General features: G+C 42.0%; 1 protein-coding gene across 1 annotated transcript in view; it reads right to left on the reverse strand.

Annotated features, from left to right (window-relative positions):
- Positions 1-10,933: 10,933 nt before the first annotated feature.
- The window catches only part of TBX5 (T-box transcription factor 5), a 98,200-nt gene continuing 94,927 nt past the window's right edge, over positions 10,934-14,206 (reverse strand). Inside the window, exon 8 of the mRNA XM_063913646.1 lies at positions 10,934-12,454. Within this exon, the coding sequence (XP_063769716.1) occupies positions 11,880-12,454 (575 nt within the window). The 3' untranslated portion in view covers positions 10,934-11,879. The remainder of the gene's footprint in view (positions 12,455-14,206) is intronic.

Here is a 14,206-nt window from a genome sequence, read left to right on the forward strand (position 1 = left end):
TTTATTTTTATATATATTTAAGTTTTATATGAGAATATATTTTAGATTTATTATTTCTGATCCCCCTTTTTCCCCCCCATGTTTTTTTCCTCTGGGTGCTTTATGGGCTGCAATGTGGGCTTATTTAGGAACTGGGAAGATGCACACAATATGCATTAAATTAATTTATGTGTATGACCTCCTTGAAGTGGATTAAAACAAAGGAAAGTTTATTGGCTCCCGTGGAGTATGGATTCCATTTCTTGATCTAGATCTGTGCTGGAATGCACAAATGGAATGCATCAATGGAATGCAAGCTGGTGGCTATATACAATACGGTTTCCTCATTGCTTCATTTCTGCCAAAGCCATTATGGGAACCAATGGCGTTGTCTACATTTATGATGGACAGCTGCTCCTTATTGAGAGAAGGGGAATATTGGGGAGTGTTTAGCTAAGCTTCTAATGAAGGACCCTGCGCGGTCTGAAACACGTTAAGAGTGGCTTTTGTATGTAGCTTTTTTGGGCAGTTGGAGTACCTTCAGTGTAGCAGATACAGGATCTAGTACTGTGCTCCTCTTTATTCAACATCCTTGGGAATGTGAATGATGACCTTTCTGTTCCTGTTTGCCACTAAGGAGTTCTTTGTGCTGATTTCAATTTCTATTTATTGTAATTGTATTGTGTGATTAAAACCTTTTATCCTACCTTAGATCTCTGCACTACTATTTGTCTCTGCTCTGGTGTCTCTCTAACATTGTTGCTTGGCACATGGGAGGGGAATATGTTTTTTGTTCAAAATTAAAGAAGAATCACTCTAGGTTCATCTCACCGGTATCTGCTCTTGGGTTTTATATGGATGTGATACACAGAAGGACCGTCGTATACAGGATTATCTGAGGTGATTTACCTTTCATTATTGTGGTATTTGGAAGTGCATCTTGAACTCTTATATGTATTGTTCCCTTTGTGGTGTATCAATGAACATGTGTAAATAGGAGAGCACAGGAAGTTTGCATATCTATTCTACATTTCTTAAGGTGTGAACACACGGTGAGATTTCTCCTTTCGATTTTGATTATATAGTCAAAATCGCAAGGAAGGTTAGTGCAAATCGCAAGTTGTTAGCCACCTTGCGATCCGGTATCGCAGGGCTAGATAGACTGTGCAGGCAAGTCAATCTTGACTATATAGTGTACTGTCTAGTACAAAGTATAGTCAAAATTGGCATTTAGTAAAAATCGAAAGTACAGATAGTCAATATCGGTTCTTCTGGGCTCTGGGGAGAGTTCAATGGAAATCACATAGTCATAATCGGGCATAGCAAGGATCTCACCTTGTGCATGCACCTTTACATCCTTACAAGGTGGGATTTGTCTTGGACAGCCATGCTTAGATATTGTTGACATTGTGTCAATTTCCCACAAGGATTTTCTATTTATCGTCCACTGGATGTGGAATAGACCTTTTGACAGGCTACATTGGGGCTATATGAGTGAGTGAGGACTTTCGCATTTTTGAAGTTGATTAAATTCTACACACTGGATGTGCAATCCAAATTTTTATCCAATTGTCTGTTTGGGCGTTAACATTCACACAACACAAGCCACACATCAGTAATGACGTCATTATGTCAACCCCCTATTCATCCCCTTAGGGGAGGTTTATTAAAATTCTAATTACGTAGTTTTCCTATTTTCCACCTGAAGAATACCTATGTTGAATTCCAGCTTCCTAACATATCGGGAAGTAGGAGAATTAGTGATGAGTCAATTAGTGAGTGAGTGAGTGAGTGAGTGAGTGAGTGAGGGCTTTTCGCATTTATATTCATAGATACAGTATGTTCACTGTGATTTTCACTCAGTGTTCCCAAGTAGACAGAAAAGCAGCATGTTGAACCACGCAGTACTTCTACTTCTGTAGATGCTGACGCTCAGAGGAGTCATCTTATTTGGAAGGCCACCCATAGAAAGAATAATGTTCACATAGACTCATCTAGGACATAGTAAAGATTATAGGAGACATGTAGGAGAAATTATACCAGGTTTAACAACACCAATAAATTCTTGAATCAGAATATGACATGTCACACTTCTGCAAGGGCATGATTGATGTTTCAAGAAGAATTCCTGCTTTGTGAAGAACTTTTTTATGCCAATAACCATGTATTTTCTTGAATCCCACAATTCCCAACCATATAAAATGCAACACTTGAACTCATTCCACCTCCAATTTCCACACTGATACAATCTACCTGGATTGTACCACATTAAGTGAATTAAGTAAATTCACCTGTTCAGCGGCAAAGTGCCAGGGCATGAAGCTCCAGTTCCTGCTGACTGTGCGCTTGCAGCTGCAATATTATACACTAAATAGACATGCAGATGTATCTTGAATTTCTGATGTTCCAGCAATGCAGCAGTTAGTTGATCCTGATACTTTCCCCAGCAGTTGCCTTGTCTTCATAACTCTTGCTCTCCCTGCCATCATGGCCGAGGCAGTGGTGCGCATATGCTATCACACAACTTCAGTTCATATGACTTGGTGATGTTCCTGGACCTCTGCTACCAGTGTGCCATCCTGACTTACTGACACACTGTTATCACAATCCAATCCAGAATTCCTAAATTCCTTACATCCTAATACTAGTGCGTTATCCTGTATTTCCAAGACTCTGCTATTAGGGTTCTATCCTGAGTTCCTGTTACTCTGTTCACCAAGGGCCTTATTAGGTTTGTTAGCAAACTAAAAAAGCACACTAATGAGCAAACCATGCTGCACTGCAGGAGGGGCAGATGTAACGTGCAGAGAAATTTAAATTTGGGTGTGGCGTGTTCAAACTAAAATGTAAGTGGCAGTGTAAAAATAAAGCAGGGTATTTACCATGCACAGAAACAATATAACCCACCCAAATCTAAATCTCTCTGCACATGTTACATCTGCCCCACCTGCAGTGCAACATGATTTTGCCCATTAAAGCGCTTTGTTTGGTTTGCTAACAAACCTGAATAACCCCCCAAGTGCACTCCTGAGTTATAAACACTCTGCTACCTGGTTGCAGAGTGTTGTCTTGAATCATGAGTTCACGAGTCCTGATCCTTTGCTTTCCATGTATAATCTGGAGACCATGTCACTTTGTTGCCCATGTCTACATGAGTCCTTTACACTCCGCTCACTGTGTGCAATTTTGAGTTCCTGACACTCTGCTACCAGTGTGTAAACCACCTGCTTTGATAAAGATAACTGGTATTGCAGTTTCCCGAGAGACCCAGGTCATTGTTACAAATTGAGATTCTGTGATTTGCATTCACTTGGAAAGAACAAAGAATATTCTTATATTTTGAAAAGATTCAAGTATCAGTATTTAAACATATAATTCATTCTTAGTGGTGAGATCCTACTATATTCTGCAACAAAGGAGCTACACGCACTTTTTTTTTTGTATGTTGATGGACACTGGTTGTTGTTTACTTGTTTTGAACTTATTATTGTCACATACATTAAGAAGTTCACTTTAATTGTAAGGGTTTGAATTCCTATAACCTATAACTCTATAAAACCAATAGCGAGATACAGACAAGGACAGTAATTAACTCTTAAGTCAGTAGCCGGATTTAGAACAGAGGGATCAGATATCTTCATGCGATATGCAGACATAGATAACAAATGGGACACAGTCGAGAGCAGGCATTAATTCAAGATTCATTGGAACACTTCAGACATAGTCACCATAGTAAGGTAGTATTGTAATGATCAAGCCCAGTTTGCTTGGCAGTTCTTTAAAAGGGAGCAGCCCTGTGACATCAGTACACAGAAGTGATATAGGCAAGTGGAGATTTCACCTGTGCGTTGAGCTCCTTTGACCTCACAGAGGTACAGACACAGCATAGCGCCTGATTGCTGCAATGACGGCAGACCAAGAAACCCAATGACCACAAGCATGCTGCTGAACCTGACCAAAACACCATACAGCACACTGTCCATTTTCCTTTCCATCACACCTCACATCAATTCCCTCTTGCAATACTGCAGCTTCCTCCTCCACAATGTTAAAAAAGTCACTCAGGAAGTTACCAAAACTCTGATACAATTGCTAATCATTTCCTGTATTGACTACTGTAACATACTCCTCTATGATCTTTTGCTAAAACCTCTACCCTCTATAATACATACTGTATGCCATGGCTAGACTAATATTTCCACAAACATCTTCAAGATATCTATGGAATTAATTACATCATCCTCTCCAAACCTACAGTCATACAAATGCTCCCATGAAACCCACCTCTTCAGGATTGCCTACCCTACCAACTCCTAGACTCTCATGTCCACTCTCTTACTTCATCCACTAAATCCATTCTATCCCAGTTTCTTCCACCACTCATCACCCCCCCCCCCCCCCCCCCCCCACCCCTTTCCTTCACTGGAATGTAATCTAGCTTTGACATTCATGAGGTTTGGTCTTACAATCTCCAGAATCTTGCCAAAAGTGGCAATAGTCATCCAACTGATTTTTTTTTTATGACACAGTCATAATTCATTGAACATCAGAGAAAGTATCCCTTGCTGAATCACTGGAACATTACAGGGTGAAATAAGTACTTCCGGCATCTTGTCTGCTCTTTTCAATATCTCCTTTTATTTAAAATGACCCTCAGAGTAGTGAGCTGAAGTACAGTTCTCAATGAGGTGTAAAAATCCATCATGTAATGTAAAGAAACACCAACCAAATATTTTCTATATGGCCACAAAAGTCTCCCAACATCTACTGATGAACCACATCCTGATACCCACAATTCCACATCTTGTGCTCTGTAGGAAGCAGATTTTTAACATGTATTTCACAGAATGATTGTTACATTTACAAAGCTGTATCACAGCGTCCGATAAGCTTTGGGACTTGTTTATGTATGTGCTATAAACTTGTTAGAAAATGTAAATGCATATTAAATCAAAAAACCTATTGACACACTTAACAAGTATTTGACTGGCTTTAGTTTTGTTTGCATTCGAGTTATGGTTTCAACTTCACAGCTTCACATCAATTCTAAGGGCTAATTGTTTTAAAGAGACCTACTACAATAAAATAAATAAACATTGCAGTCTCCCATTCTTGTATCTTTTTAAACAAATTTGATATATCACCTGAACTATTACCCTATTGGTTAGGGGCTCATAGACACAAATGTTAATATTATGCATTCATTGCACGTTCTTAAAGGCCATTAAAGGCGATTTAATTCTGATACTCAAATAAATAATATAAGTGGATTGACCTGAACTGTCTGGCAAAGATTTATTTTGCTTTTATGTCACTTTCAAATTGCAGCTTTCCCAAGCAGTAACACTGTAAAATATAATGCAGTTTTATGGGAAAACTCATTAAAGTACTCTGCTGCAGGAAGTTTGCAGAACACACTTTGAATGCTTAGTTAAAAATAAGGACACAGTATGTGTGTCTTTACCCTTGTTGAATCATTGTCACTTTAGGTTCTCATGCACATGATCAGAATTTTGTTCCATTATTTCTCCTTTGTGATAAGTTATGTTAAATGTGAATACAGGCCTGAGCAGTTTAGTCACATTTTTCATTAAGTAATGGAATAGAGTTGATATGAAATGAGCCAAATTAGTTAGTGCCCATGAGCCAAATTAGTTAGTGCCCATTTACCAGATGTAATACAGCAGATAAATAATAGCAAAATTAGTGTGAGTTCCTTATACTCAGGGGTATAACTCCCAGAGGCAATGGAGACGCCTGCCCCTGGGCTCCAAGCCCTGAAGGGGCACCTGCACGTACAGCAGCACTTGTGTGGTTCACAGCAGGATCCAAGTGTGACTGTTGCTCTCCAAAGGAGCTCTGCAGCCCACCAGCTGCTGCTGCAGTTAATCGGTTCTGTCCCAGGAACCCTGCTAAAACCTGCAATAGGGGGACAAGAAGGCTCCTGCCTGGTACCGATCAGCCTGCGCAGCAGCAAGTGATGGTGCACCCGGACTGGACTGAAATCTGATCCACCTGTGAATGCTGATTCTGCATGCTGCAGACGGCTGAATCTCGTGACTCTGACCTTTACCCATTGGCAGGGCCGGACTGGCCATCTGGCACTTCTGGCAAATACCAGAAGGGCCAGTGGGATGGTGGGCTGGTCCGGTCCACAGAGAGCCTGGAAGGCTGCGCTCAGCGCAGCTCCGGGATCTGTGGGTTGTCCCCCGCTGCTGCCAAATGGGCCCTGTTGCTAAGCAATATGGGGGCGTGCCACGAGTCCACTCCCCCTGACTCGCGACACGCCCCCATTTGCAGTGTCACCTTTCTCGTGCACTCGCACGCGCACGCATGCCAGGACCGGATGGAGTCCCCAGTCTGTCCCTGTCCATTGGCGCTGTCACACAATTTAGCTGGAGCCCTACTAATTCACTGCGGGCTCTGGTCCCTGTAGACTAGCTGAGGGCGCTATCTATATAATTCTGTAAGTCGTGCATATATATATATATATATATATATACTGTACATATATATTGGTGAGGATAGGATAATAAGAGCGACCAATGGTGTCGTAAATATATACAATTGGACTAGGAGCGTGAGATCCAATAATGACTGCTGCTCTTCCAATGGAGCTCTGCAGCGCACCTGCTGTTGCTGCAGAGTAAATCGTCTCTGTTCCAGGAGCCCTGCTAACTCCTGCAATAGGAGACAGGAAGGCCCCAGCCAGATACTGCTTAGCCTGCACTGCAGCAAGTGACGGTGCACCTACCACTGCTGCTGGTTTATGTAATGAGACCTGCCAGAGAATGCTGATTCTGCATGCTGCAGACAGCTGCATCACAGCATAGCTAGAGCTTTGCCAATTCACTGCAGGTTCTGGTCCCTGTAGGCTGGCTGAGAGCGCTAACCGATATGGAAACTGTGGAGCACCATGCTCCATAGATATGAGGTGAACATCGGCTATAAAAGGTGCGTGAGGGCCGACAAACACGACACAGTTGAGTAGCTCACCATCAAAATGAACCTGGGGGCTACCAGACGTGTGTCTAAAACGACAATTCAGCCCATCTAGCTGCTGTCTGTGCTGTACACGGCAGTTACTCTGGTTATTAGCTGGTGGTCATAATAATATGACTCGGTCGTATATATTTACACACACAATGTTTGTTTTCCCTTCTTCTGGTGGTGGGGGCACCAAACTCCAACTTGCCTCTGGGCGACTGAGTTGTAATTACGCCCCTACTTATACTTTTCTATAATCAGCAAAAAATACCAATGAATGAGATATAGGGGCATATTTATTAATTATCTGGATTTAGACCCAATAATTATCTTTTTTTATCTCCATTTATTGCGGCAATAAGAAATTAAGGTTTCGCCCAGAGGTTCCCAAACGCTGTCCTCAAGGCACCCCAACGGTCCTGGTTTTAAATGTATTCATGCTTGGCCACAGGTGATTTAATTAACACCTTAGTCAATTTGATTTAACCATCTGTGCTGAGCCATGGATATACCTGGACTGTTGGGTTTTGGGCCTTTGTTGGGCCTTGAGGACCTCGTTTGGGAACCTCTGGTTTGGCCGAATGTATGAAAAATCACATCCAGAGACAGGGGCTCCAATAAGAGTATCCGTAGCGAGGTGATCACTTCTGGATCCTGGCGCACTACTGCGTATGTGCTGTCTGCTGATGATGCATTTAAGAAGATGGCGTTAGCTACTAGGGCCAAGCTTAGTAAATTGGCTAATACAGCAGTTCACATAGAAAACTGTGGGGTCTGCTTTTGTGATCGAAAATGAAGGACTGCATATCTCCGATATCTGCTGCAGTGTAGTGTGCATAATTCTAGGGGATACTTAATATTAAGACCGTGCTATAATCCTCATATTACATATCAATATCATTGTGGGCAGTATACAATTAACCGCGGGTTGGTTATTCCTCATCTAGATTAGCAGATTAATTACTACATTTTTAACATGTTGTTGTTTATATATTTGGTTTATTAAAACATTATTTAACTTATTGCCTGATATCTAATTTCTGTGTTACATTTTTCCGACATTGTATTGTGTTGTATATGTTTATCCACTTTTTTATATATTGCTTGTAGCAGTCTATAATGCCTTTAGCTTTCTTTTTCATCACTTGTATTTCTTATTCTGTATTTGTTTGGTTTTTTTGCTACTCTATTGTGCTGCTCCCCTGGTTTCTTCTGAGACATGTGGTTAAGCCTTTCATCTTCCAGACCCTTACTCCTGGCAGGCTGTATGAGCAGCACTCATCAGACATGCATCCTACGGCAGTTACGGCAGTGCATGCCATTTTAAGCAGCATGTGTTGTACATACTCCAGTACGCCGCCTTTTTTCTCACAAATGAGTGTTTTCCGTTAATCCGGTGGCTGTATCTAACCAGGGAGGGGATGGGAGTTCTGTGGTTAGCTGGGGTCTTTCCCTCATGATCACAATATAAATAAGGTCTGGAACACATTCCAGGTTTCCTGGTTTTTGGTTCATGTTGGCAGATCCATCGCTGCCTCTCATCTTAAGCACCCCCCTGAGAGATAGCTGTGGTTTTCCCTTTCTCTCCATCTCTGTGCACGCTCAGTTGCAGGATTCTTGAGGCGATCGAGAGTGGTGATGACTTAACCCCTTCATCTATAGATTCCCACACTCAATTGTGTTTAAGTGTGCTCTGAATGACTACAAATCTTTTAAGCTTTGCTTTTCTTTCAAATATTTTTTTTAACTTATACTTTATTGTACATGTAGAGAAAAGTAAGTCTGGCAGTAAGTACTGTAGTGCAATGTCAACATGACCTGTAACCTCTTGTAAGGATACTAAGGTAAGGTACACATCTGACGGGTGACAGGACCCTGTGCCATGCATACACACTTACATGATGCAAGAGACGACAGTATGAGCATGGCATCATACATGACATTTTCTGGTTGTCGCAGCACTCGGAATGATCCGGCGATATGTCATTCCGTTTTGGTCAGAAATTACATATCATTCCGAGATCATTTTAGTGTGAACTCACCAAGTATATTTACTAAAGTGTTGGTTTATAGAAGTGGAGCAGTTGCCCCTAGCAACCAATCAGATTCTATCTGTTATCTTCTAGAAAGTGCTAGATAAATGATAAGTAGAATCTGATTGGTTGCTATGGGCAACATCTCCACTTCTATAAACCTGCACTGTAATAAATTTACCCCTTAGTAGCCAATTTATTATCACAGGTGCTACCAGTATTTATTGTTTCCCACATATGCAACAATATGCTAATCCAAATATACATTTCAAATATTGGTTTTACACACATCAGAATAGGCCTGATCTACTGTGCATTTAGGTAAAACATTTGTACTGATCCTAATCATTCAGTCAGCAATTACAGATGTGTCCTCATACATCATCTTGCCTCGATATGAACTCAGCGGGAGATGCCTGGCGTTAGCTAGCTGACAGGTCCCGTATAACTTGGTTAGCGTCGGCAGTCTTTTTATCGAAAATGCGTCTTATTCACATCGCTATGCGAATAGGACGCACAAGCATACTCTCCTGATTTAAGTGATATGGGCATGCCTATATTCTCTGTGCGTCTGCGGCTGTATCTGCATACAAAATGCTATGTTACAGTGTTTTCTAGGAAAACACTGTAACATACCATTTCATATGCAGATACAGCCGCAGTCGCACACATAATATAGGCATGTTGCATATCATTCTAATCAGCGTAAGCTGCTTGAGTGTCTTATTTGCATTGTTTTGTGAGTATGGTGCATTTTAATGGAAAAAAGCTGCATGTTAAGACGCTCGGCTCTACCGAGTCACGCTAAGGCACGGCATGACTCAAAGGGATGTTTAACGTGCAGGGAGGCTATGGACATATCTGTAGCTTTTATGGTTTATTGCAGGTTAGACAAGGAAAGCAAATGTCTGATTGATTATTGTGGTTTATCACAAATTTTGCTGCTCGTGTGCAATGCATGTCCTAGTGCCTGCCAGAATCATTCAGGTGCTGGGACTTTGAACTGCAACACCGGTAGCCCACACCTCAAAGAGGGTCTGAGCCATTGCTGGTCAGGAGAGTGCACACAATTGGGCTCATTAATGCCACTTTCAGACATGCTGCAGTGCCGGAAAATTCTCAGGACTCAGCCCTGACCCTGGTAAAGAGCAGGGCCTTGGACCATGAGCTTAGTCCCAGTTTATTTCCTTTCACACATGTAGAAATCCCAGGTTAATTCGCTTTCACCTCCAGCAAAACCCCAGGATATAGCTGCATATGTGAAAGAGGTATAACACTGCATTTGGTGCACAAATTGTTCTTTCTAACCCATGGCAAACAATCAGAAATTGCTTTTATTACCTTATTTGCAAAAGTAAATTGCTGATTGGTCGATGTGGTTCCATGAACATATTGCTTACGACGGCAATTATATATATATAGATATATACAATCACAACTTCCAATCAGCAGCACTCAGAGACTGAACAAGCTTCAAAACCTTAAATCATCTGGTGTTTTAATGTGTCCAAAATTTGCATTCCATACCAACGTTTCGGGGCACAGCCGCCCCTTTGTCAAGGTGAGCACTTTCTGTTTGCTCACCTTGACAAAAGGGCGGCTGTGCCCCGAAACGTTGGTATGGAATGCAAATTTTAGACACATTAAAACACCAGATGATTTAAGGTTTTGAAGCTTGTTCAGTCTCTGAGTGCCGCTGATTGGAAGCTGTGATTGTATGGACATTTATTTTCCAGAAGGCACCGGAGCACTTTTCCACAGGATTTAGGTGAGTGCCGATCCATTTGTTACATTTATATATATATGTAGAACATTTTCAGGGCACAATGGCCCTTTAGGTAAGAAGCAATCACAGAAAGATCAAGCAGAAAAAAATATATTATCTTTTATTATATAACAATGTTAATTACACAACAGTTAACAAACAAAGCACAGTGTGTATGTGGAGAGGACAGGGACCCAATGCTCAGGTGCATTAGCAGGTTACAATGGCACCAAGACTGTATACAGAGGGAGAGTAGCTCACCCCGATCATTGCAACCTTACAGAATGCATTGTTTATAAATACCATGTGATAAACCATTTTAATTTAATAGAGTTCAACTTAGGGGATGCATTGGTCTGTAGGAATTTTTAGTGCCATTGGAACAATACTGATGCAGATAGTCCAAGTATTTCTCTTGGAGTAGTTATTTAGCTCAAAGTCATAATGAAATACATTTTCGTGTCTCTTGATATCACATCCTACTGACCTGTTTTATTTACATACATCTACGTGTGTCTACAATTGTATGTAATCTTGGTGAATAATATTTTTAATACGGTAACCCAAAAATCAAAAGAAAAACCTGGGAAGCATGGTTACATGAGTAGAATCACTGCCCTTCTCCAACACAACCTCGCTGTGTCCATGCTTTGACTGAGATCTTCAAAATCCTTGATTTCAGCCTCCTACATCACACAGTGTAACACACTGCAAACACCAAACAGTTCTGGCAGAGGCATGCAGGTGAATTGACGAAGTGCATGACCTTTTCACTTTCTTGTTTCCACATGTAGGCACCATCATGGTCCAGCCTGCTGTGTGAAGTGCAGAGCCATTCACTGGGCTCTTTGCAGCAGGCGTTGTCACCTTAGCATCTTTCTGGATGCATTTTCTATCCAACATTCATCTCTGTCCTATCTGTGATCCAGGTGTCAGAAGGAAAAGGAAGAAAGTGAAAGATGACGGTGAATGTTTATTTTGAGGTGTTTCTGAAATAACGGTTCAGCATACAAATCATAGTGTCTTTTTTAGCATATGTCCACTTTATAAGGTCCTAGAGACATTTTGTTAGACCTTTCACTCCATAACAAGTTTAGCTGAATGTGTCTGTTCTGTTAGCTGTTCTCACTCCAATCTGGCACCATGCCCACCCCATGAACAGAGTGGTACTGGTGTGGGGATAGGGTCCGAGGAACACCATGTGAATACAGGAAGTCAGGGGACTGGAGTGATGAAGCCTGTTGTAACCCAGACTGAGGAGTACACTGTCTCACAATCGCTTGGTGAGAAGGCTGATGCTGGAACATAGAGTGGGTATCTGCAGCCTGTGTGCCTGCATGGTTACCCAGTCTGGGCATCAGTGAGCTGGAGGTGAAATGAGCTGAGAAGTGCTGGTAGGGCAGTCGCTCCATAGGCTGCATTCCCCCTCCCACTGTACAGCTGCTATAAGAGGGTACACTTGACCAACTATTACAGGAAATGTCTTCGATGCCTGCAACAGGTTCTGTGGCAGGCGCTGAGTTAGCATACATGCAGGCCTGGCGTTGGGCAGATTCTGTGCGAAAGGAAGTTGAAGACGATGAAGATGATGGCTGTGGGTACCCAGGCCGGTATGGGTATGGGTCCTCCTCACTTGGAGACGTGTCCATGTAGGGCTTCTTATAGGTATGCTCAGCCGATTCTTCACTTGCTGTAGGGGAAATATAAATATTTCTTGTTAAAACTTGCATGCTAGTATTTCTGCATCACACTGAATAAGAAGCGGGCATCCCTGATTCTCTATTTTTCCCAAAAAACACAAAAGAGATGTTTACGTACAATTTTCTTTATTGAATTGACTTCTCCAACACAACAGATATGTATGCATGTTTTCAGTGGTGTAAGTTTAAGATGCCCGGAGGCAAGATAAATATTGGTGCCCCCCTATACATAGATAGATAAATAAATATATGTATGTGTGTGTATATTTTATTGTCATTTATTTTGAGGCACACATTTCTTACAAGTCATACCCAGGATTGGAACCCATGACCTGTTACACTGAAGACAGACACCTTACTGATAGAGCTATTTGCTCCTGCATAGTAAGCCTACATATTCTCATTATATGAAGCTACTAGTTAGAATTGTCAAAACCATTACAACACCACAGATCTATGTAGTGCACATGTACACACTATATATATCTACTCAGTCACTCACAATGCTGATTATTTCTCTGACAGTTATTTAGCAAGTGTCATATCCAGGATTAGAAGCCACAACCTATTACTCGAAAAGTAATCACCTTACTCATGGAGCTATCTGCTCCTGTATAAGGAGTATGAGAATTCTGACTATATGAAGTTACTTGTTATTGTCAGATAAGTAACTTCATATAGTTAGAATTCCCATGCTTCTTATACAGGAGCATATAGCTCCATCCATAAGGTGGCTGCTTCCAGTGTAATAGGTTGTGGGTTCTAATCCTCGGTATGATACAAAAAGTTTTCCCTTTTTGAGCAGTGTATTTTGCTTTAGTGTGAGTGTTTAGCATCTCTTTTTCCTTTCAGATACTATACAGGCAGTTTTTTTCTGCTGGAGTATTGTTTAACATCTTATTGCTACCTTGTTGCAAATTTCACAAGCTGGATGAATGGTTAAAAATGTGAACTTATGGGGCCCACACACGGTGCTATTTGTGCTAGGTGCGATTTGAGCCTATACAATGTGTGCTATGTGATTTGGACTAAGGGGGTCATTCTGACCCGTTTCGCTCGCTGCTGTTTATCGCAGCCGAGTGAATGGTTCTCTACTGCACCGAAGGCCGTGGCAGGACTGCGATCTTCTCTGCCTGATTGACAGGCAGAGACAGTTGCGGTGCGGGAGGGGGCGAAACGGCTGCGTTTGGCCGCCATTTCGTAGGCTGTGTCCGGTCAACGCAGGCGTGGCTGGACCGAACGGGGTACGGGCCGCAGCGGCTGCATGACGTCACACGCAGCCGCTGCGGGCCGGGGTGCGAGGAGTAGCTCCTGGCCAGCACGCTAAAGCTGCACTGGCCGGGAGCTACTCTTGAAGTGCAAAGGCATCTGCTAGCCATGTGCAGGGCGTCCTCCCGCATGTCAGTGTAAATGATCGTAGCACTAGCTGTGCTAAATTTAGCACAGCTACGATCAACTCGGAATGACCCCCTAAGTGGGGTACGCTATTTGAACTACATGCTGTTTGAACTACATCCGTTTTTGAATACACTACAATGTACTATGTGTGCTGTAGTACAAAAATACCTGCCTGCACATACTATTTTGCCTTGAGATATGGACTAGATGGGAGCACGAATCACATCGCAAGGGACAATACACACAATGCTATTTGAACTAAAAAGATCAAATAGCACGCAATAATTGCACCGTGTGTGGGCACTAAGTGATGGGGTCCAGATTTATATCGTATTTAGAGGTTA

Source organism: Pseudophryne corroboree, chromosome 1 (assembly GCF_028390025.1).
Source record: "Pseudophryne corroboree isolate aPseCor3 chromosome 1, aPseCor3.hap2, whole genome shotgun sequence".
NCBI lineage: Eukaryota > Metazoa > Chordata > Amphibia > Anura > Myobatrachidae > Pseudophryne > Pseudophryne corroboree.